General features: G+C 37.5%; 2 protein-coding genes across 12 annotated transcripts in view; both read right to left on the minus strand.

Annotated features, from left to right (window-relative positions):
• Positions 1 to 1,842: 1,842 nt before the first annotated feature.
• On the minus strand, positions 1,843 to 14,270 carry LOC306867736 (ubiquitin-conjugating enzyme E2 R1-like). The gene is made up of 5 exons (XM_079413580.1): positions 13,767 to 14,270; positions 6,172 to 6,258; positions 4,724 to 4,821; positions 4,392 to 4,526; positions 1,843 to 3,602 (listed from the first exon to the last, which is right to left on the minus strand). Exons 1-5 carry the CDS (start codon positions 13,950 to 13,952, stop codon positions 3,383 to 3,385), a joined length of 726 nt encoding a protein of 241 aa, XP_079269706.1. The 5' UTR covers positions 13,953 to 14,270; the 3' UTR covers positions 1,843 to 3,382.
• Positions 14,271 to 17,580: 3,310 nt separating this feature from the next.
• The window catches only part of LOC306867830 (AP-3 complex subunit delta-1-like), a 38,169-nt gene continuing 31,307 nt past the window's right edge, over positions 17,581 to 24,442 (minus strand). For 9 of the 11 annotated variants that reach the window (XM_079413733.1, XM_079413732.1, XM_079413735.1 and 6 more), the window contains 3 exons: positions 18,409 to 18,530; positions 18,241 to 18,320; positions 17,581 to 18,155 (listed from right to left, as the gene is read on the minus strand). In XM_079413733.1, the coding sequence (XP_079269859.1) occupies positions 18,060 to 18,155; positions 18,241 to 18,320; positions 18,409 to 18,530 (298 nt within the window). In that variant the 3' untranslated portion in view covers positions 17,581 to 18,059. The remainder of the gene's footprint in view (positions 18,156 to 18,240; positions 18,321 to 18,408; positions 18,531 to 24,442) is intronic. The other 2 variants (XR_013784067.1, XR_013784068.1) reach the window with 1 other exon arrangement.

The following is a 24,442-nucleotide window of genomic DNA, read 5'->3' on the forward strand; positions in this document are numbered from 1 at the left end:
CATTCTTCGAGAGGAGTCTGAGGCCTGCGCGTTTAGAACAATATGGGTGAGTAAAGGGGGGGGGGGGGGGGGGGGGTGAATAGCCAACACTCTCTCCACCCTCAATACCACGACTGAGGTGAGACCCTTGAGCAAGGCACCGGACCCCCAACTGCTCCCCAGGTGCAGCAGCATTGGCTGCCCACTGCTCCGGGTGTATGTTCACTACTGTGTGTACACTTGGATGAGTTAAATGCAGAGCACAAATTCTGAATATGGGTCACCATACTTGGCCACACATCACTTCCCTTTCCCTTTTTTTCCCTTTAAAACCAATACAATTCCCATTATATCCAGTACAACAATAACAAATTCTGTGATAGTCCCCCCCCCCCCCTGTTTTGGTTGGATGGCTCTGACTGTTGGACAGATATAAAAATCTGTAATATCTCTTTGAGAAAAAAAAAAAAAAAAAAAAAAAAACAGGCTGACCAGGAAAATAAAAAGTTAAAAAGTGAACAGCCAAAAGGCCCAGAGTACCCAGTGTTCCAACAAGTAATGCAGGGCTCACATGGATTCACAAGGTGTGGAAAGGAATAAACACCACTCACTCATTTCACAGTAGGGTTTTTTGTTACGCTCCATTCCCCATCATTGGTTTCCTTGGAGACAGCGACACACTCATACCCTCCTGGGAGACTTCAAGTTTTTCCCATCACCCTCTTGTCTGAATCGCTCAACCCGCCAATCTGCAACAGTCGAGGAGTGGGTGAGAACAACACTCCTGTCTAGAGGGCAAGACCTTGTTATAATGGCTTAAGGATGCTTCATATGCAGTAGTTCTACCTGGAAAGAAGAACAAAGTCTCGGCACAACACAGAAAGTGGTTATACGTTGAGTTTTTTTGCCCTCCAAGAGAAGCGAAAACCTTTTACAGGGTTCCCACGCTGTTTGACCAATGCAGTTATAGGAGTTTAAGCGATTTATGATTACTGGATTTAAAAATGGACTAAAAATTTCCATAATTTTATTGTTTTATCCATGTTTTCAAAATTAAACTAAATGAATAAACTTCCATGATTTCTTTTATTTTTATTAATGAAACCCTGTTATTAAAAGAACGTTCCTGGTTTAATAAAACCAATCAATCTATAAAAAAAAATTGTCCTGGTTTAGTGTATTTCAGCAACGGCTCAGGGATGGACAGATACTGGAGACTGTAGATTATCAGTGCTCTACACAGCGATGCCTCCAATCAAAGACCTTTCAGTTTAGCTGACCTTCAAGCCAGGTCTGTCGACAACATAATTAAGCAGCAGAAGTCCAGAATGCAATGACATCCTTCAAGGACCTTCATAATAGATCTTGGCATATGAGTGCTACAGCAAACTCCATTCATTTTTCATTCAAATGAAAGCTCTACCACCTATGATCAATGCCTTTCAAATGCAAATTATTCCTTCACATCCATTTCTCTTCACTTACACTATGAACTAACTTCACGCATACAAGGAAATTACACCATAAACGTTGTGATTTTGAAATTATAATGATCACACTTTATTTCAAGGTCCAATTCTCACCATTAACTACAACTTTTGGCTCTATAAACTCCTAATTTGCTGTTACTTAAGGTAGTTGTTAAGTTTAGGTAGGATTAGGGGTATAGAATATGATCATGCAGAATGTATTTAATTACTAATAAACAGCCAATATGTTAATAATAGACATGCTAATAAACAACTAGTTAATAGTGAGAATTGGTCCCTATACTAAATGTTACCTTTATGGCTATAGGCCTGTCATGATTCATTTGGCACACTTAAATATACAAAAGTAATGAAGAACATAATGCCATTACTTGATTTTGTGCGGCTTTACTTTGAATAAAATTCAGCAACTTTACCAAAATGTTTTTTAAAAAAAAAGTCTATAGAACAGCGTAACCTATTAGCTATGGTTAGGTTAGGCCAGGGTTCTCTAACCCTGCTCCTGGAGAGCCACCATCCTGCAGATTTCAGCTCCAACCCCAACCAAACACACCTGAAGCAGCTAATCAAGGTGTTCACGGCTACTTGATAATTACAGACAGGTGTGTTGCAGCAGGGTTGGAACTGAAGTCTGTAGTACGGTAGCTCTCCAGGAGCAGGGTTGGAGATCCATGACAAATCTAACAAAACCATAACAATAAGAATCCCACTGCTGCCCTCTACTGGCAAAATTGGTATTTTGGGAACAGTTGGCACTTGGCAGGGTTACCAAAATATACAGCAACTCAAAAAAAAATTATACATTTATAAAAACATTTGAATTTAATTCAGTTTAAAATATAGATAGCTTACTGTTTTATTATTCATTATATAATTGAATTTTATTATTCATCAATAATTGTATTACAGTAATTCTAATAAAGCTCTTTATTCAGACTTTAAATAGATTTACAAAGCATACTAAAAAGGAGGAAGGAAAGGAACAAAAATAAAAATTACAAACAAGGCAAAAGTGGCCCAAAATACCCTGTGCATATGAATTTTCTGAAAGGGTTTACAGAGTCTGTTCAGGTCAAGAGGACGGCCACAAACACACCAAAGTCTCGTGTCCATTTTCCTGAGGAGGATTTTAGGTTAGAGTCACCACAAAGCTTTAAAATGAAAAAGGATATATAACAAAATTAAAATACCAGCAAATGTCAAAAAGTAGCTAAATATAGTGAAGATTCAAACACACTTCCTCGCAACCCCATAAAATCGAAAACAAAAGAAATAAGACAGGCTTGTTGGTGGATAAAATGAAACATTAAAGTCCAAAAAGAGGACGAAGCTTAGAATGGTGTGAACCGTATGTGATGCATCAGTTTATTAAACACCCCTTGCCTTTTATCTGAGAAGCTTGTTCAGTCCTTGGCTACAGAAGCAGAATATGATGCATTGTGGTGTAAGAAACAGAAGTAGCCCTGAGAATGTGTATTAGCTACTTTCCCCCACCAAAAACGCCAATACTGTTGAATCACAGACACTGAAACCTGAGATCAGGTGCCTTTGAAAGGCAAGTTGTTTAAAGAGAATCAAATAAACATGAGCTGGACTGTTTTGCACTGATAGGTTGAACCCAACCTGCCCCCCAAAACCAGACAAAAACAAGAAAAAAACAAAAAAAAACTCAAAGCGTCCCGGTTTGGAGTTGACTGCAACTTTTGGTTGCCACTTGAACAGACATAAATTAATTCATCGTAATCCATAACCTCTACGCAAATCATCTCTTGCCCTTCGTGAGGTCTGGGATCTCAGATCTTCCAACTGAACAACAAAAAAATTTAAAAAATTCCTTTTCAACTTGATTTAAAAGCTACGAAACCAAACGGAAAACCGAAAGCGGAGAGTTCGGAAAGCTCGGGTGCTGCTCGTCAAGAGTCCTCCGTCCCAGAATCGTCTTCATCATAGCAACAGTCCTCATCTTCCTCTTCATCATCGTCGTCTAACTCCTCGTCATCATAGTAGTCGTCGTAGAATAAGGTGCCCTCTTCGGCAGGTGGGGCGCGGGTACGGACGCAGTATTCGGCCAGCGTGGTGGGCACCTTCACCCCGTCCCGCTCGGCATCGACTTTGGTGGCTAGAACCTGCCTCCTGTGAAAAGGACCAAAACATGCATTTGAGTGCAATGCACAAAATACAACACAAATGCTATGCATGCATATGTCTAGATGTATTTGTATATATGCATAACAATGCATCATATTCGCTAAATGAAATCCAACACTTGTTTCACACAAATTTTGGGGTGCCGATTCCAAAAATAGTGCCCATTTTGCTCTACGACACACTTCATCACAAAAGATGATGTGCATTTTGTAGCAGCTTTGCTTTTGATAACCATTTGTGAGGTGAAGTAGTCTTGTATTATCACTTAATCATCAGAAAAACTGCCACAAAGACAAAGATTTCAGTCTTCCTCTGAGCCAGATTACAACGGTTTGTTCCAGTCATGGCTGATTTTGCATGTATGAATGATTCTGAAGACATTATTTGATGCCTAATCCGGATTTCAAGGTTTGCATTATGGCAGCGATAGAAGAAAATGCAAACATGACCCAGATTTTTTCTGCCACATCTGTGGGTGTTTTACTACAACCAATCGTTGACAGAAAATGGCAGAATGTGTATTTATAAACTTGTTTATGTAAAGTACATTCACATTAAATGAAGTATTTGAACATTTTTCCACTCCTTTGAAGATTGCAAGTTAAAAGATTAATTTTTAATACTGTTTGATTAGAGCATTATAGCCGATACATATATACGATTGGAAAAATCCTCCTTAATTTGTGAAAAGAACAGTACATTATGGGAATTGTCTTTTCTAACACAGGGCTGTGTAATAGATGTGAGCATAAATGGATGAAGAGTTTCTCGCACCTGATGATCTCTGCATACTCGCGGTCTTTCCCCTTACTGTCTCTCCATTTACGGTACATGACTGAGGCGTCCACGTTGGCAGGCGAGAAGGTGTTGGGCTCATTCAGCAGTGAGATAACACTCAATAAAATTGTCCTGAAAGACAAGCAGATATCAGCTGATTAAATTAAACTAATTGCGACCACTTGGCTTAATTATTAATCTCAAACTGTTAAGGCGTAACAGAAGAAAAGGCACTGTGCAAAGAATCACACGGGAAACTGCTATTAACATATTAACATATAACATACACAATTCTATGAGAGAATTTGTTTTTTTAAACTCTGTTGTACCTCACATTCTGTGTTGGGTTCCACCTCTCTGACGCCAGTTCTCCACTCTGGGGATCGTCCACTGGTGGGTGCAGTATGGAAATACATACGTCGCCATTCTGAAATAATGTTAACTTGTTAAACATCTGTCGTGCCTATTTTTGTTGACGGTAAAAATGATGCTTAGTTTCATAAAATACTATTAAAAAGATGCAAGTAATTAATTGTGAATAATTTGACTAAGTTAACATGATTCAGTTTAAAAGACTGAAATTGTCTTTTAAATAAAACGTTTAAATCCAATGTTTGTTATTATATATAATAACATTAACATTCGGGTTTAAAAGTCACTTGTGAAATTTTTCCTCATACATTATTACTATTATAATTGAACTTATTTTCATTGAAAAGCCGCTTTGAAGCTATTTTATTGTATAAAGCACTATATAATTCTTTGTGTGTGTAAACATACGTGGTAAAGCTCTTTCTGACTTCTGAAAAATAAACAAAACTTGTCTTGATAACCTAGAAATAATTCATTAATGTTTTAATTACATTTAAAATGCCTGATTTTAAACATGGAAATCTGTATATTAGCATATCCATATTCAAAATACAATGCATTCAATTTACTGCATACACTTCCTCATTTAAGGTAACAGATTGTTTACAAATGTCAAAGCCATTGACCGTTTGCAAAGAGTTTGATCGACAGGCGATCTGACCAAACATAACGCCAAATCTGCCATCTTGCCCGACAAACAAATCATACAGGAAAGTAGATTAACTTCGGTGGACTTAAACTTGAAACATGTCGTATATTGATACAACATGTTTCACAATACCCTCTAATGTTCCACCTGGGGCATCATCATGTAGCCACATGCCTTTGCATCCACGTTTCATGTTTCACAATACCCTCTAATGTTCATTCATGTTTATTTTATGCTTTAAGTAAATATGAAAAGACGATTGGTTTGCATGCCGCTTGAACAGAGGCAATACAGCAATCTGTCACAGCACATTAAAGAGCCACAAAATGGTATTTATTGTTTACAATAAAAAAAAGACAATTTTAAAGCGGAGACTTTGTTTTATACCAAAAGTAACCTGCTCTGTCTTGTCTGTCGGCGTGTTATCAGTTTCCTCTTTGCTCCACGATGTATTTTTTTACTGCGTGAAAACATGGTGTGTAGTGTGATGGCAGCATGGCTTGTCGGACATAGCAACAGTAACTAAGGGGGCAGGTTTTTGTGAAGGGTCAGTTATGATGGTCAAATTAGGTAAATTAGTTTACATAAATTGATTTATTTTTTTAAAGGTAACATTCATAATGAAGACATTATTATTATATATTTTTATAGTTACATTTATTTTAATTCAATTAAATTATATTAATGTAAATGCGTTATGTTAATCCAAACAAATGCTGATCAGGCTGCAGTTTGATTGAGTTTGTGTAGACTAACCTCATAGATGTTGGGATGCCACATCTTGGTGAGGAATCTGAAGGCAGGGGGAGAGTACGGGTAGTCAATGGGGAATTTGATACGTGCCTGGAAGAAATAACATTCATTAGGGAATGCGTGTAATGGCACATTGTCTTCCAATGATATGTGATGAAGCACAGAGCCACTCATTGGAGCAATATAACACCAATATCCAAGATCTCTACCGGTGCTCTATTGCTTTGTCATTCAACTAAATACATGATTAGTCAAGTGGTAAAAACGTGGGTTTATTAAAAGAATACCTCATGCACCAACAGACGAGATGAAAAATCAAGTGGTAGGCTACCCTTGGTATGTTTTTCATTTGTGAATATCTGATTTAACTGAAAGCCTGTTACAAGTTAAGCTACCATCTGCAATGCGGCCAAACAGCATATAAAGTGATTTGTGGCACAGGCTGCTAATCTGTGCTTTATTTGGAGAGAAGACTCCAAGCATGTAGAAAAACACACATCCTCAACATATATAAATACTAGTTGAAAGCATGAACAGGTTGTGTGTACCAGCTACTTTTTATAATTCACTATTCACAGGTCCCCTATAGAGCAGGGGTTCCCAAACGTGTCCCAACTTACTTACTTGTAGTGCTAAAATATTCTTTAAAAAAAAAGCAAGCAGTGTTTGCGGTGCAAAACTTGCTGCCACCACATTGCCAAAGAGTTTTAGCATTTTCCTATTTGGTTGATCAGGTGTTTTTGGTGGTTGGGGCAAAGAGGCCAACCTTCAAGTCTCTATGATATTTTAGTCCCAAGAAAAGGCTAGACATGGATTAGCATGTGCCATAAAAAAAAATTAATGAATAAAAATCAGAAGTTCCATTTTGATTTATTTTGAAATATTTTATTACGAATAATAAATGTAATATCAATTTAAAAGTGTATTCTTAACACTTATTAAATGCATTATTTTTGTTGATAAACACTTATTTGGCATTAAAAACTACTGTCAGGATTTGTTAGAGACACGCAGTGGGAAATTATCGCTGAAAAGGAGTGGACAGTTATTTTTGTGACTCAATTGAATATGCATTTGTAGGAGTTGACCTAACGATCAGTAAATTTATGGGAGGGGAGAATTTAAATGATTCACGCAACGCCATTTACTTGTCAAGATTAAGATTTTGTTAAGATTTGCACTTGTCAATTCACTGGTACTTGCAGCATTATTTACGCCCTCTAAAAAGCATGTGGTAATTTGCACTGCTCTTGGTAGATTGCGCTGGTCATTATGGAAATGAGATGTTGCGTCTGTGTTCTTTAATTAAATCACCTTTACCATCGGCACATTAATGGAATTGCACTCTTAACGCCAATTTGCACAGTTTAGTAAATCTGGCCCTAAATGTATTACTTGTTAATAATAATAATAATAGATTACATGTATTATTCTTATTAATAATCTTAACAGTGTATTACCCTATTAATGACAATTATTATAAATATTATAATTTTTTGTATATTATTAGTATAGTAATTATTAGTATAATGGTATAATAACCTACAGCACCTAGAGTAAATCTTAGTGTCTCGTGGAAGCCTAATCTCAATAACCCTCAATATCACGGACCATTATTTAAACCTTTTTTGGCAGCACCATATTCATAACTTGTATTGCTGAATTCAGAACCCAAACGGTTACGCACTCAATCCGCGACATGCACATCCATGTACATTTGAGCATAAACAAACCTTTTATACATACATCCACTCAAATCCTAATCTGTAGCAAGATGAGCCTGGTGCCTTTCAGTACAGTGGGTGGTGGGCACACATGCATATGGACCACTCCACAACCCCCACAGCACACATTTGCTGATTTGGCACGGTCAGCTGGTGTGTGCTTCAAAGGCCCAGCTCTCAGAAAGTGTACTGGGGGGGTTGGGACCACCGGCAACCAAAAACACAAACACACACACATACACAGTGGCAACTGTATGTATCAAGTGCTACACAATTCCTGAAACCCAAGTAGTGCAGGGCAACTTTCAGGCAAGCAAGTCTATTAAACCACAAGTAGGGATCCGCGTGAGAAGGTAACGGTATTACGTTTCACCGGAGGCAGCTTACAGGAGTCCTTCGCCGCTGCACATGACCCGACACACAAGAGCTCTTGTGACAGCCTGTGTGCAGAGCGTCTCACTTTAGCTATGTTACCTAATAACTAGATGAGACTCAAACTTTAAGGACTGGGAGGAGCAAAGCTACAGATTTTTTTATGACCGTTTAGGATTTTAACAGTTGCATTTTATACATTCTTTGCAGGTGCAACATTAACAGTTGTTCAGATTGTATAACATACACCATAGTTAAGACTTTGGTACCAACTGACTGGTTGAAAATTTGTATAGCGGCGTGCATTTTGTCTCATATTTTTACAATTACTGCTTGTGCAGCATCAACAGTATATAAAACGGGACGATATACGTGACAGCTAAGACTGTGGCACCAACCAACCTGTTAAAAGCATATGTGGCAGTGTACGATTTTTGCTTTTAGATTTTTACAATCATGGCTTGTGCAACTGCAACATCAACATTCCATCAGACTGTACAATATACAACATGGCCAAGACATTGGTAGCAATTGGATTTCTAACGCTGACAAAATTCCGTTAGAGGCAGAAATTTTGACGGAAAATTTATGAACTGATACCATGTATGAACAACAGATCAAGATTAAAACTTTCAGAGTGGAGAGGCAGGGACAGCCCACAAGGCTATCGTGCCGACAATAACAATTTTTTTTAATGTAAAATACTCACAAACTACTTCTATTCCTCAAAACACCACAACATCAATTATTTCAATGCAATTTCTCCCAACCACAACAATAATAATAAAAAATGTGGCTACGCATCTGACAAGTTATGTCTCTAAATTAATCTTCTAAAATAAAAATTCTTTACATTCAGAGAAAAGTGGACATTTATATATGATTCATCAGGATGAGTGACGTATGATGCATAACCACCCAATGTTTCCGGACTAGTTGATTCAGCAGATGTTAAACTTCACGAACGAGCCGAACACAGTATTTGGTTTACATGAGCAACTCATTCTGGAATACACTCATATCATTTCATATGCTTGAAAATCCCCATCTTGAAGCGCAACCTAAAAGTAAATCTCTCTCCTACAATCCCATTTGAGAGGAAGAGAATCCCATGGACATTGGGTTGGAAGAGGAAATAAACCAGGTCACTGCTGCTCTCCTTGAACAAATTGTCCTGTTCTCCCACACCTCCTTCATTCTCCTCATTTTCCGGTGCCTGATCTCGCTCCCTCTATGTCAACTGAAACATTAGAGGGGACAGGGAAATGGTGTCCTTCAGGGTAAACTACATGACAGACAGTCCCTGAGGGCCAGAGGTAAGTTGTTCTTTTATTCACACCATTGCTTCATTTGACACCAAAAGCTAGTTAAGAATAAACTGGGATCCACCAGAAGCAGGTAATTAGCCTAATTAGTGGGCCATAAATTTCTCGGTGAAGAACTAGAGCACCTGTCGACTGATCTATCAGATACAGTCGTTCAGACTGTGTAGTCTTGTATTTCGGTGTAATATCTACATGTGTTGCTTGCACCTTTGCTGATACCAATGACAGCTGCTGTAACACTGGAGTAATGATTGACAACAGATTGGTTCAGTGGGAAGATCAATAAGTTTGTTTGTGTTTAACGCCATTCCAGCTTCTGTGGCTATTTTCACGGCAAGAAATATTATGGCTGAATTAAATCATGTTTGGAAAATAAATGAGCCAATAGATCACAGTTAAAAAAAAAAGACAAATGAAAAATGCATTTATCAATCATATCGTATTCAATTTATAATAACCATGCATTTTGCTATTTTTTTTTTTTTTTGAACTTGTATTTATGGGCTTTTACGCCTTTAATGGACAGGACAGTAGAGAGCGGACATTGGGTGGAGACAGGCGAGCGGGATAGGCAAAGGACATCGAGATGGGAATCGAACCCGGGACACCGTGACCACAGTTGTGCTAGCTATATGTCAGCGCACTAACCACGAGGCTATTGGTGCCCACATGTATTCTGATAATTAAACTGTGAATTTTTCTAATTACCAACAGCTATAACTAACTGTTTGCTTTAACCATTTTTGTAGACAGTTTTAATTATCAAATTGTGAGTTTATCCAATTACCAACGTTTATAATGGATTGCTTGATTTATTGATTTTTGTCGAATATTTTTGATTATTAAACTGTGAATTTATCCATTTACCAATGTTTAATATATATAATATATATATATATATATATATATATATATATATATATATATATATATATATATATATATATGAGAATACGTAAATGAATCTGTTTACCAATGATAATAATTGATTATTTACTGAATTCTTAGACAATTCGATTATCAAATTTTGAATTTACCAAAGGATTTCACAGATAAATTCACAATCTGATATTTAAAAGCTGACTATTTACCAATATGTCTTGATTTATTGATTTTCATAGATAAATTCACCATCTGATATTCACAAGTTGATTATTTACCATTTATAATAGATGCTTGATTTAATTTTCATAGTCTATTTTTGTTTATCAAATTGTGAATTTATTTACCAGTGTTTATAATTGACTGTTCGATTTATCTATTGATTTTCATAGACTTTCTTTGAATATATTGATTTAAAAGTTTTTTTTTTTTAGGAATATAAGACCAACAACGACTACATATCTTTTTTTAACACACTTGAGGTTTTAGGGCATGTGCTTGAACTGCGCAGAGGATGTTAAACATGAATTCATTCTCACAAAAGATTGTTCATTACCGGTCCTTACTCATACCACCAGACATCTTGAAAGAGTTAAATTGAGTTGTTATTATGGGATGACTCACTCCAAACACCTTCCAGGCACTAAACGAAGCTAGAACAGGCCCAGTTAGTGTGTCAGTCTCTGGTTTCTGTGACACTCCGGCAGTCTGGCAAGGGGAGGGGAGGGGGTAACATGACTCGAGCTGCCAGGCTGAGTCAAGCATGGCCAAGCCCAGCTCACATCACCTGCCACAGGGCCTGGGTGTGGGCACGCTTCACTGGAGCGACGAGCCAATCAAGAGCGAACCCTGCTACCTGTCAGCTCAGTGCCACGTGTAAGAACTTGAAGCCTGCTTAGAGAGATCCTACTCATGAGAACTTAATGACTGCGCCAAATCTCTCTTAGCTGGAAAATTGAAGCTGGATACAGAGTGACGCTAGGGGTGGGTGACATGACCAAAAGCTGACGATCACGAAATTAGTCATTTTGTATTACAGGAACAATTTATCATTCAATTTAAACTATATTTTTGTCAGAAATAAAAAATAAAGACATACATGTTTTATAAACAGATTTTTGATTAAATTCTGTTTGGATGAGCAGTGTTTGAAGTTGAAGTTGATGTAAATTGAATATAAAATGCACACCGTACATTCCATGCTAATAAGTAAAAATTTGTTAAAATAATGAACTATATTACTTGATGGAAAAATACTTAGTTTATTTTTAGTAATAAAAATAATGTGTTTGGGACACTTCTCATTTCCCATGACCAAAAACGGTATATAATTAAATTGTATACTATTTTGTCTAAATAAAATAAACACAAGTTTAGTTTAATACCACTGAAATGTTTAAATGCTTAATAAATTTAGCCATCACAACATTATAAAGTAGGCTACAATATTTAAAAAAAATGGATATTAATTTTGATATTTAAAAAATTAAATCTTATATTGACTATACCAATCAATAAATAAATTAATAATAATAATATTAAAACACTATAAGGGCCATTCTACAGAAATGATGCAAAGTCAGAGTTGGAAATGTCTTTGTATGCATGCAAATTGTATATCCAAGTTACACATTTCTTGTAATTGTGTAGCTGATTCTCATATTGTATTTTCATAAAGTTTTGGAATATCTGTCCTCTCCCCAAGAGAGGACAAATATAGTGTCACTATACTGAAACCGTAATATATAATTTAATAAGAAGGGTTATATTGACCCATTAAGATTTGGCTTACATCTTCCTTGTAAATTTATATATTTTTTTTATATCTTATTAAAAAGTGTTCAGAGGTAAATCAATAACAATTACAATTTTAACAATATTTAAAGTGTGATTTATGAGATTTGTTGTATTCCAATTTCTCTTTGTAAAAGGCAAAAGGTTGCTTATACTGATTTCAAACTTAAGGATTCATTAGTTTGAATATACATTGAACAACCATAACATCAAAAAACAGGAAAAAGAATACTGAAGGGAAACCTGTGTGCTTTGGTGAAGTACACTAGTGTGCAGGAAATCATGGTTACTCATCTCTTCCTGTTGGAAGAGACGTTGAGAAGGTCCCAGGGCTGACCTGCTTCCTTCCTCACCACTAACAAACAGACACGGTTTTCCACATCAATGCAAGAAAACAACAGGAGAGAACTGAATTTTCACAGCTATGCATTGGTTCTGAAGTTTAAACAATAGAAAGAGAGACTCTACTGGCCCAACAAATGTGTTTTTAACCCAGGCTGCGACTCAGTAGCCAATGTTCCCAGCAGGTCGGTGGCCACTTGATGTGTGGAGGCTGGTTGGCCTGGCCTGCATACAAGCCAATGACACACAGGCACAGCTATGAAGCCGGGCTAAATATAACTGCCATTGTTGTGGTCTGACAGATTGACTTTGGTTGGACACAGCAGAAGAGATTTAGCTGCAATAGGTTCAAATAAAATATATGTACAGGTTTGTTTTCACAAAAAGTGCAGCTTGAAGGTCATATATGAGGTTCAAAGCAAAAATCTTTGCTAATATGATCAAATTTAGACGTTTTGTGACACTGACAGATGGAGCAATAAACATGACTGAGGTTTTCCTGTTGACAAGCACGGTTCAACATGTAGAACACCAAGTGATAAAGCTCCATATGAAGCCATAGATTTGATCATTTAGGTTAGTGATGAATTAGGGAGCTCATTGTCCATCTTGAAAAACGTTTGTGGTTTATTATATTTAAAATAAATTCATCACACAGAGGGAACTTTACAACATTCAGACACTGTTCCAGTGAACTGTGTGAAAAGCAACTGATGGCAGTTCTAGAGAACAATGAGGAACAATGGAGGAACTATTTTATTGAGCACAGACCAAATTATGGACAAATGGAACGTTGGCGTTTAAAAAAAATAGAACGTCGAACGTTTCCTTTAAAGAAACAGTAACTTACAGCGAAAACAAAAATTCTACACAAGTTGTTTTTTTATCCAAAACTTAGTTATTTCTTCCGTGGAACACAAAAGGAAATATTTTGTGGGAGCCTAGGTCACATCTTTTCTTCATAGATTTCATTTTGTGTTCCACAGAAGACAGACAGTCAAACAGGTTTGGAACAATATAATTTTCATTCCTTTAAAAGCGAATGAAACATTTACAACGTTTACAGGGATCATACACAATTATAATAATGTGACGTTTCGAATTAGTTTGCGTATAAAAACACGTCAAATTACATTAAAAGATCAAATACAGTACTCACCTTAAAATAACCCCCCTCATAGTGTGTATTCGGGGGTCCGAAAATCGCGACTTCCCAGTTGTACAAGTCCGACTCGTCGACTAAAGTTATTTTGAAGCCTTCAACCGGCTCGTCTTGGAGACTTTTCAGCTCCAACATTAGAGCTTTTTGGGAACTCGCAACATGACGGTGTCCATGCTGAGCCATATTCCGAAAACAAACGATCTGGCATCCAAAATAACCCCGCAAACAACTTTAGTTCGCCCGTTTCACAGACGCCGCACACGCTCAAGCGAACAACCCCGAGATAAGTCACTCGATGACAAATTACGCTCAGCGAGTAACGTTAACAGCCCCGGCCGATTTGATGTTCGCGTCGGACATCTGAAGTCCCACGTTAAGCACCTGCCGTCGATATTAAACGTGTTAGATTAATCAAGCGTTCCGCTAGCAAATAAACATGCGAGCAGGGAAGCTTGTTTGAGGAGTCTCGCTCCCTCCCCCAGCGATACTCTATAGGACACTGTGCCTGCAGCTGAAAATCACGGCCCGCCTTTACACCTCCTGCAACCAATGGAGCTTGAGCAGCTTCACCCAACGAGTGAAACACAGCACAAGGAAATACTATCTATCTATCTGTCATCTCTCTCAATATCTATCGTTTTATCTATCAATATCTATATATAGTATCTCACAGAAGTGAGTACACCCCTCATATTTTTGTAAATATTTTATTATATCTTTTCATGTGACAACACTGAAGAAATGACACTTTGCTACAATGTAAAGTAGTGAGTGTACAGCTTGTATAACAGTGTAAATTTGCTGTCCCCTCAAAATAACTCAACACACAGCCATTAATGTATAAACTGCTGGCCACAAAAGTGAGTACACCCCTAAGTGAAAATGTCTAAATTGGGCCCAAAGTGTCAATATTTTGTGTGACCACCATTATTTTCCAGCACTGCCTTAACCCTCTTGGGCATGGAGTTCACCAGAGCTTCACAGGTTACCACTGGATTCCTCTTCCACTCCTCCATGATGACATCACGGAGCTGGTGGATGTTAGAGACCTTGCACTCCTCCACCTTCCGTTTGAGGATGCCCCACAGATGCTCAATAGGGGTTAGGTCTGGAGACATGCTTGGCCAGTCCATCACCTTTACCCTCAGCTTCTTTAGCAAGGCAGTGGTCATCTTGGTGGTGTGTTTGGGGTCGTTATCATGTTGGAATACTGCCCTGCGGCCCAGTCTCTGCTACAGTATGTCACAGTACATGTTGGCATTCATGGTTCCCTCAATGAACTGTAGCTCCCCAGTATCTCTCTCTCTCTCTCAATATCTACCTACCTATTTAGATCTCAACATATCTCTCAATATCTCAATATCAATATCTTCAAATTTCTCCTAATAAATAAGGTTTTAAAATTACGGTAAACAACCACATAGACAAACCAAGATATTAAAATGATTTATAAATAACAAATACGCAAATAAGTATTTTTAACTTTGTTCACTGGTATTTCACACGATTACAAACAAGAAACATAGTCGATCAAACATTTGGTCTACATATAGATGTATTTATTGGTGCACACAAAACTATAGCATTGCGTGGACCTCTCAAAAAAATGTTGCTTGCACATTATTGGTCATTCTTGTAGTTCATTTATTCATCTTAAAACATTATATTACATCATACAGTCGGAAAATACATATGGAGTTGTACAGTACCTTCAAACGAAGAGCAATGAGAGCATATTTAATGATAAGCCAAATCCAGCAATATCTGCACTACAACTTGCCAGAGGGAAAACCTTATTAGATTAGCTGGGCCACTTCACTTGAATAACATATATCGGCTGAAGTATTCATATCTATACGGACCCCCTAAACCCCCCAAACCCCCTCTACTGATATATTTATAATTTAATGCAAAATGCAATTTTTTAAAAACATTCCAAGACATTTTCTGAAGTTTATGTACTCAACAAATAAAAATACATTATACCATCAAAAGGTGTAATATGGTGAAGCCAACTTTTACGTAAAAAAAGAACTAGAAAATAATTGTGACAATCAAGGAATGATAGGGGAGTTTTCTATGCAAGTGTTCATGTATTAGTCAAAAACAAAAAGTAGGCAAAAGTTTACATTCCTACCCATGCAAGTTATAAATTTCAATGTGACTTGTAGCACAAAATTCAGACTTAATAATTAGTCGTTTTTCTCCACATCAAATGATTGAGTCCTCACAGGACCTGTAAACCACTAGAGATGTTGTTTTTCCAGAAACGTTCTTTTAGCCTGCTATTCAAGTCACTTCTTGTTGATGAACTCACTTGTACGATCCAAAACACTTGCAAGGTACCCTCAGGACAACGTCAGGTTTCCACTATTTTGGTTGCGTCCTTACAACCGAGCGCTACAGCGTGCTGGATCAGACAGTTAAACACATGTGCCTGAATTAGTCTGTACAAGTTCGTTAGTGTGGAAAAAAGGCATTTAACAGCATTTAAAAAATAAAATAAAATAAAAAGATTCATTGTAATCTGCAAATGTACAAGACGGCAGTTCTAAGAGCTGAAGAATACATGAAGCATGAGTTTTTATGGAGTCAAAGCCACGGTGGCGTTTGACAGACACGATACAGACCGAGGAAGTGCACATTTAACTTTTTAGGCTCCCTTTAACAGCATTATATTCTCAAGGTATTAGAAACATACAAGGGGTCACTTTAATATAATACTGTCTAGAAATGAGATACTATCCGTGTGTTAAATGGCATATTTAAGGAATATTTGGGGTTAAAACGTTTAATGATGAATGATATCAGAAAAGAATTTCGAATAGTACTTTAGTTTGTAAAAACTAATAAATATATATATATATATATATATATATATATATATATATATATATATAAACCAAATCAATTAATCGCGTCAAATCGATTAATCGCATCCAAAATAAGTGTTTACATAATATGCGTGTAATGAATACACACACACATATATATATATATATATATATATATATATACACATATATATAAAATCAGATATAAATATGAATATATAAATATATTAATGTGTGCATTTATATATACACAAATATCACAGTCAACACACATTATGTAAACACTTATTTTGGATGTGATTAATTGCGATTAATCGATTTGACGCGATTAATCTGTTTGGGGGTTTTTTTCCCAACAAACTACAGTACAAATCGAAATTATTCTGAGGTAAACAGGCGACCTGGAGATTTCATCCTCGTGGTGTCCATTAGGGTTGCAAAGGGGCAGAAAATTTGAGTAAATCTCTGGAAACTTCACAAAAATGAAAAGTTTCCAAAATTTCTGTAATGTTTCCTAAATTTACCGGAAATTTTCCACCTCTTTGCAACCCTATCGTTCATTAACGGGAACATAAAAGTACAAGAATTACTATATCGGATTTGCTAGATGTAAAATAATCCAATTTAGTTAATTTCGCCACTTTCACTAACCGTCATTATCCTGAGCAAGGTTTGTTAGTGTGCAGTTTAGTTAACTATATGCAACTGTAGTATTATCTCCCTATATTAGGAGAAAAATAGTAGGGCTATCACATGATATCTCTTATATCACGTGGGATCGCAAGTATAAACGTGGTCTAGAAATGCAACCCTGTGCACCTATATGTCCAATATGCGTGCAACAATGCACAACTGCACTTATGTGTGAAATTAGTGCTCAGAGGCAGTTAGAGTTTGAAGATGAGTTGAGGGAAGAATCTTTCTGGTCCGAAACCAGTTCTGCAAGGGCTAGCCTTCGAAAAGAGCAACACATTGTTGACGAAACTGGTAAGGAACAGACACGCTGATGTTTAATGCAGATAAAGGCGATGATGATTGAGTTCAGGACAGAAACCCCCCCCCGCAAACAACACCACAACGCAAAACATTAAAAAAAAAGCACATAACTCAAGCATCGACAACGAAAAAAATCCAGTTCTCAAGATGAAAGTCATGGACCGTTAAGACAATGGAAAGACTGTCAGAGAGACAAAGAAGCTGAGGAAGAGGATGAAGAAACACAATGCACGTCGGAGGTCGAGGAGGGGAAACAAAGGCAAGGGAGGGACTTGAAATTTGTGGTCTTAAAAGAAGAACAGCAGAACAACTGATCCAATAAATACAAAGGAAGAGGAGGGACACGAGTCTCAGATTGTGATATATGATTCCGAGCGTGTGGTTCAGCCGGACAGGCTGTGCTGGGATGGCGGTTCAGGGGGTTTCACGGCGGCGTGGGCAAGGGGTCTCTCAGACACAATCAGCATTTCGAGAAAGTCTGCTTGAGCTCATCCAGCACATTCCCCAGCAGCGATGGCTCGTCGCACTTAGCGTCGATGGAGACCGTCTGATCGGACTGCATGAAAGAGAAACGTAGGGTTTTAATGAGTCATCTTTGGAATCAGAATCATTACGATTCAGTTAATATTCCAGATACTCACGGTTTTGACCAGCAAACAAACGTGGTGACCCTGGATCGACCTGCTGTACATGGAGGCGCAGGAGTCAATCCTCTCCACAACTGTAAACACAGGGAATAAGAAAAGAACAGATTTAAGGGTGTCCGTATTTTGAAAAGTATCACAGGAGTCATTGTGAAGTCGGCGCACCGGAGAAGTGATGGTGGAAGCAGATCCTGGCCAGCAGGTGGTGGAAGGGCATGTTGATCCCCTCTAGCCGTAGAGAGCTGCCCTTCAGGTCGCCCGACTCCAGCAGTTTTGCGTATGCGTCACTGACAACACAAGGTATGTACGTTTAGCTACATCTAATCACTCCGTAATGTCTTACTTTGATTTAGTTTAAAACTATTAACAACAGCCCTAATATAAGTAAAAATAATTTCATCCACACCTAAATTTTTTTTTTTTTTAAATAAGTAAATAAATATAAAAAAAAATGAATAACAATTTTTTGGACATCTGGGGTGGAGGACAAAAATACAAATAAATAAATTTGTGATTTTTTTTTTAAAGGGAGTTTAAAAAAGTTTACCCAAAGTTTGAGAAAATCTCTCAAAATTACTGTACTAATAACAATTATTATTATTATTACTACTTTATATTAGATTTATAATATAATTTATTATTAACATTACTATTACTACAAATGCTATTAAATATCAGCATTTTAAAAATGATATAATAGCAATAATTTTATTTTACAGTACAACTAAATAACTACACTTATATTTATGGCTGTCTTTACTTATTCAATAAATGCTCCATTTTATTTGGGGAAAATTTGGGAGAGGGAAAACTCCAGTTCTACTGTGCTTGCTTGTAGGGCTGCACAATTTGGCCAAAATGTCGAGATTATACATCAATGTTGCTATAATAATAATAATAATAATAATAATTATTATTATTACAATTACTACTACTAAATAAAACTAGAAAACAAAAAGAAATAACTTTTTTTTTATTACTACAATTGCTATTAAATATTATTAGCATTTAAAAAATATATATTAATAATAATACTTTTATTTTACAGTACAACTGATAAATTACATTACTAATATTTATGGCTGTCTTCATTTCTTTAAAAGTCAACCTGTAGTGAAAATCAAGTTGTTCATTTGTATATGTGGTGTTTTTAATACGATTTTAGACAAACCATGTGCCAATCCATTAATCAACACCATTGGCCAAGTATTTTCTCCTTATAACTGTAGTTTCCCAAAGTCTGTCCCAGAAACGCAGTTTAAAACAGCCCTTTTTTTGCTACATCACAAAATTCAACAACCAATCACGTCAAGTGATAGATTCCAATCATTAGCATATCATACCAACCACATCAGCAGTAAATTTCAGTACAGTGTGTCTAATTTGAAGCTTGCACAACTATTTAGTCAGTGTTATCATGATAATGTAGCAGTGATGTATTAGGGTTCCATATCCATTTGTACAAACGTGGCACACAACTGCTAATTTGAATAATAACCAACAGTGTAAAAGTAGTCTGGAGTCAGACCCACCTTAATACGCGTATGCTCGTGGGTGCGAATTGGAATCACAAACTTGGCTGCATTAGAGCCTTCAAAGCATTTTGAGGACATAACGTCAAGTACGGGTGCATCTCAAAAAATTAGAATATCGTGAAAGTTTTTTTTTGTAACATTTCAAAAAGTGAAACTTTCATATTTTCTAGATTCATTACATTACAAAACATTTCAAAAGTTTTTTTTGTTTTAATTTTGATGATTAGAGTTTACAGCTCATGAAAGTCAAAAATCAGTATCTCAAAATATTAGAATATTTCCTAAGATCAATCAAAAAAAGGATTTGCAAAACAGAAAAGTTCAAGTTCTTTAAAGTATGTTCATTTATGCACTCAATACTTGGTCGGGGCTCCTTTAGCACAAATGACAGCATCAGTGATGTGTGGCATGGAAGCGATCAGCCTGTGGCACTGCTGAGGCACTATTGAGCCTTCAGCTCGTCTGGATTGTTGGATCGGCTGTTTCTCATCTTTCTCTTGAAAATATCCCATAGATTCCATATGGGGTTCAGGTCAGGCATGTTGGCTGGCCAGTCAAGCACATTAATATCATGTTCAAGAAACCACTTGTCAGCAGATGGAAGCATAAAGTGCTCCAAAATCTCTTGGTAGACGGGTGCATTGACTGTGGACTTGATAAAACACAATGGACCAACACCAGCAGACGTGACAGCACCCCAAATTGGATTGGATTCAATTTATTGTCATTGCACATGTAGATACAAGGCAATGAAATGCAATAGAGAAGAAATATACAGCACAACATGAGGAAAGGAAGGAGAAAAAAAAATAATCCTCACACTACGCTCCTGAACGGGAGTACAGTGTGAGAACAGACAAAAAAACCTCAGCATAGAGCACAGTCAATACAGGAACTTGCAGAGAATAATCCAGTTCAGACGACCAGCCATCCGGTCTGCAGCCATTACAGCGCTAACCCAGACCCGTTATCAGACTGACGGGAAGAAGCGGCAAAGGCGTTGGATGTGGGTAAAGGGAGGTGAATGAATATCTGTATCTATGAGCGTATGAGTGTGTGTATGTGTAAGTTCGTGTGCCTAGAGATCCGCCATGCTGGCACTCCAAACAAGTTGTCTTAGTCCGCAGGTTGTGGTGCGACAGCAATTGCCATGGAAACGACCTTGGCCGGAGCCCAAACGCTCGACAATCACAAGGTGTCTGTTGAGGGGGGGGGGGGAAGAAAGAGCGTCTCCCTGCAGCATTCGTCCGGGGAGATAGATTCCAGAACAACCTTGCCAAGCTGTTCTGTTGTTTTGGGAAGCCGAAAAGAGATAAGATTGTTTGGTCTTTGGGCAAACAGCTGCCTAATTTCACAGCTATTCTCATTGTCCATTCTGATCTCCTTGTCCATCAATTTTCCTTTCCAAAGCCGAGAGCTTATCCGTGATCGAATCCATATTGCGGTTAATAGTCTCTGTCTCAGAGGCGACCGCTCGCTCTGCCGACTGCTTCAATCATGACGGGCAGCCTTGTGAGGTTTTGGACAGCTGTTCCCGTCTCCTTAATTCTGCGATAATTCAGGGCAACGCATAATCCAATCAGCAGAAACCCAGTTATCATGGTTCCGAATGGGTAGATGTCTTCAATGTCCTCCACGGAAAGAGCCGCCAGACACACGACCCGCCACCTCTCCCATGCGTCCATCGTGTAGCCAGCTGCGAAAGTTCCAGCAGGACACCCGGGCTCTCCCGATCCCAAACTTCTAGTCGAAAAGATGGTGTCAATTGCGTTAAGAGACCAGTTGATCAGATCCATAATTTCGGTTTTGTCAAATAGTGCAGAGAGAGTCTCTTCAGTGTTAGACAAGGACAAAACGAGAGAGCAAGCAGGGGAGATAAGGGTAGGGAGGGAGGGAAGAAAATGTGACTGCCTTTGCTGAGAGCCAAACGAGAATCATCACTAACTTCAGAAACTTCACACTGGACTTCAAGCAACATGGATTCTGTGCCTCTCCACTCTTCCTTCAGACTCTGGGACCTTGATTTCCAAATGAAATGCAAAATTGACTTTAATCTGAAAAGAGGACTTTGGACCACTGAGCAACAGTCCAGTTATTTTTCTCCACAGCCCAGGTAAGACGCTTCTGACGTTGTCTCTGGTTCAGAAGTGGCTTGGTAGCCCTTTTCCTGAAGACGTCTGAGCGTGGTGACTCTTGATGCACTGACTCCAGCTTCAGTCCACTCCTTGTGAAGCTCTCACAAGTGTCTGAATCAGCTTTGCTTGACAGTATTCTCAAGCTTGCAGTCATCCCTGTTGCTTGTGCACCTTTTCCTACCCAAATTCTTCCTTCCAGTCAACTTTGCATTTAATATGCTTTGATACAGCACTCTATAAACAGCCACACCTTTCAGTAACTTGCCCTCTTTGTGGAGGGCGTCAATGTTCATCTTCTGGATCATTGCCAAGTCAGCAGTCTTCTCCATTATTGTGGTTTCAGAGAACAAGAGAGACCCTGAATTTATACTGTAGGGATGGTCATTAATTGAAACTCAAATGTAAATATTCTAATATTTTGAGATACTGATTTTTGACTTTCATGAGCTGCAATCATCAAAATTAAAACAAAAAAAACTTTTGAAATGTTTTACTTTACATGTAATTAGGCCTGTCACGATAATGAAATAACCGTCTAATCACGATTATTTGATATAACCGCGGTTGTTTCAGGCAACCCCGATTATTGTGCTTTTTATACGGCACAAGGAGGAGTCATACACCAAAAGAAACAGAAGAGCACCAGTTTTGTTTTCATGTGAGGGACAGAATTATATTTACTAGGGCTGCAACTAACGATTATTTTGATAATCGATTAGTTGGCCGATTATTCTTTCGATTAATCGATTAATCGGATTAAAAAATATTGACCAAAAAAAAACACTATTCCACATTCTGCCCAATGTCCTTCAAACAAACGTGACAACTGAATGCTATGAAAACATACAGTGCTTAATTTATTAGACCACTTATCATAATAAAGAGAAAACATATTTTAGAAATTTGTCAAAAATTTGTTTAAATTTAAAAATGTTAGTGTCATTTATTAGACATAATAAAAAAAAAATGGCCTCATAACAGCTTGCATTCTTGCTGGTATTGTTTATGTACTTTTTGACTGCAATTGGGTATCGCGAAAAAAAAATACTCAAATAAAAAATACAAGAAAAAATAAGTGCTCTGGTTTTCTTTCATAGATAACAGCAATAATGATATTATAGCATTAAAAATAGCCTACTACTGTTACTAAAGAGCTTACACATATTGGAGTACTAACCAGTACAGAAAGCCGAAAAATGATTTTGGTTATCACCAATACTGTTACTTTAGAGCAGCAGTGGCACAAACCTTACATAAACACATTGTTAAAAAACTTACATAAATTTGTTAAGCATTGTAAAAATTGAATATAGTTTAAACCTCTATTAAAAATTAAAATAATAAAGATAATAATAAAGACGAATAAAAACACAAACTCAGTGTTAACCAACAGGTAAGAGTAATGTTCTGCAGGAACTACTTTGATCACAGTCACCTCGTCATTTCTTTATCCTGTAAAAGGCCGTTATGGAGCGTCTCATGTTTATATTCAGACAGACAATTACACGCTGTTATCCCTTTAAAGTTCCTACTCTCATAAAATATTTTAATTTATTTTAAACCTTAAATTAACTTTCAACAACAGATAATTCAGCACAATAGATATGTTTGCGCTGAAAAGCCTATTAATTGTCTCCCTCTCTACTGTGTTCTGTCCGTCTGACGCGCGTGCGCGCGCCCGCCGCGCCGGCGCTCATTCGGTATTTTAAACTTAACACAGACTGTCAGGACGGACCTTTATGCAAAAATGGAAATGCTCGCGTGAATTTGTGGCATTTATAGATAAGGATATGACCGTAAACTGAACGTTTTTGCGCTGAGGACGCACACGCATCTGTCAAAGCGCCTGACAGGGCAAGCCATTACTCTTATGCATTAACTTAAAGCTTAAAATAAAGAATTATCATGTTTTGGGCAGCTTGGATCACGTGCTTCTCCGGCAGAATCTCATTCTGTTTCCTCCACTATTTTTAGATGCATTTTGTCCATAGAAATGCATTATTCAGTGCCGTAATTTGACTAACCAGCTGAAGTTGGACGTGCACTGTGGGCAGACCCGATTAATCGATAATGAGAATCGTTGTCGATGATTTTCATAATCGATAATAATCGATTTTATCGATTAGTTGTTGCAGCCCTAATATTTACATTGTTAAATTTAAGTTTACAGAAACTCATCTTCCTTCTGCTGCAGCTGTCAGTCATTCTCCGCTTAGCATTCAAACAGCACGTCACATTCAGTTATGACAGTCAGAACAGTAAAACTCTCTCTCCAAGATGTTATATTCCCATTATAATACTTGATGTATAGATAAAGGTCTGGGGATTTGCATAAAATGACTATATCTTGCTGGAGTTCATTGCGCTCTCATTTCTCTTCTTTGTGTTTGTAACCGTGTAGAGTCAAAGTCTCTTTATGACAAGTCATGTCACTTGGCGGCCATCTTTGAAACGCCTCTCGGGCATCCAAGTGCAGCTCCTATCTCTTTGAATGGGGAAACATCAAATTCTCCAAAACTGTTCACTAAG

The sequence above is a fragment of the Barbus barbus genome (assembly GCF_936440315.1).
Source record: "Barbus barbus genome assembly, chromosome: 49".
Taxonomy (NCBI): Eukaryota; Metazoa; Chordata; class Actinopteri; order Cypriniformes; family Cyprinidae; genus Barbus; species Barbus barbus.

Coding starts and splice junctions, on each gene's coding strand:
- LOC306867736 (XM_079413580.1), bottom strand. CDS start 13,952: ATGGCTCAGCATGGACACCGTCATGTTGCGAGTTCCCAAAAAGCTCTA. Junction 4,822..6,171: donor GGCATCCCAACATCTATGAG/GTTAGTCTACAC, acceptor ACATTATTTCAG/AATGGCGACGTATGTATTTC. Junction 3,603..4,391: donor GAGTATGCAGAGATCATCAG/GTGCGAGAAACT, acceptor TCCTTTTCACAG/GAGGCAGGTTCTAGCCACCA.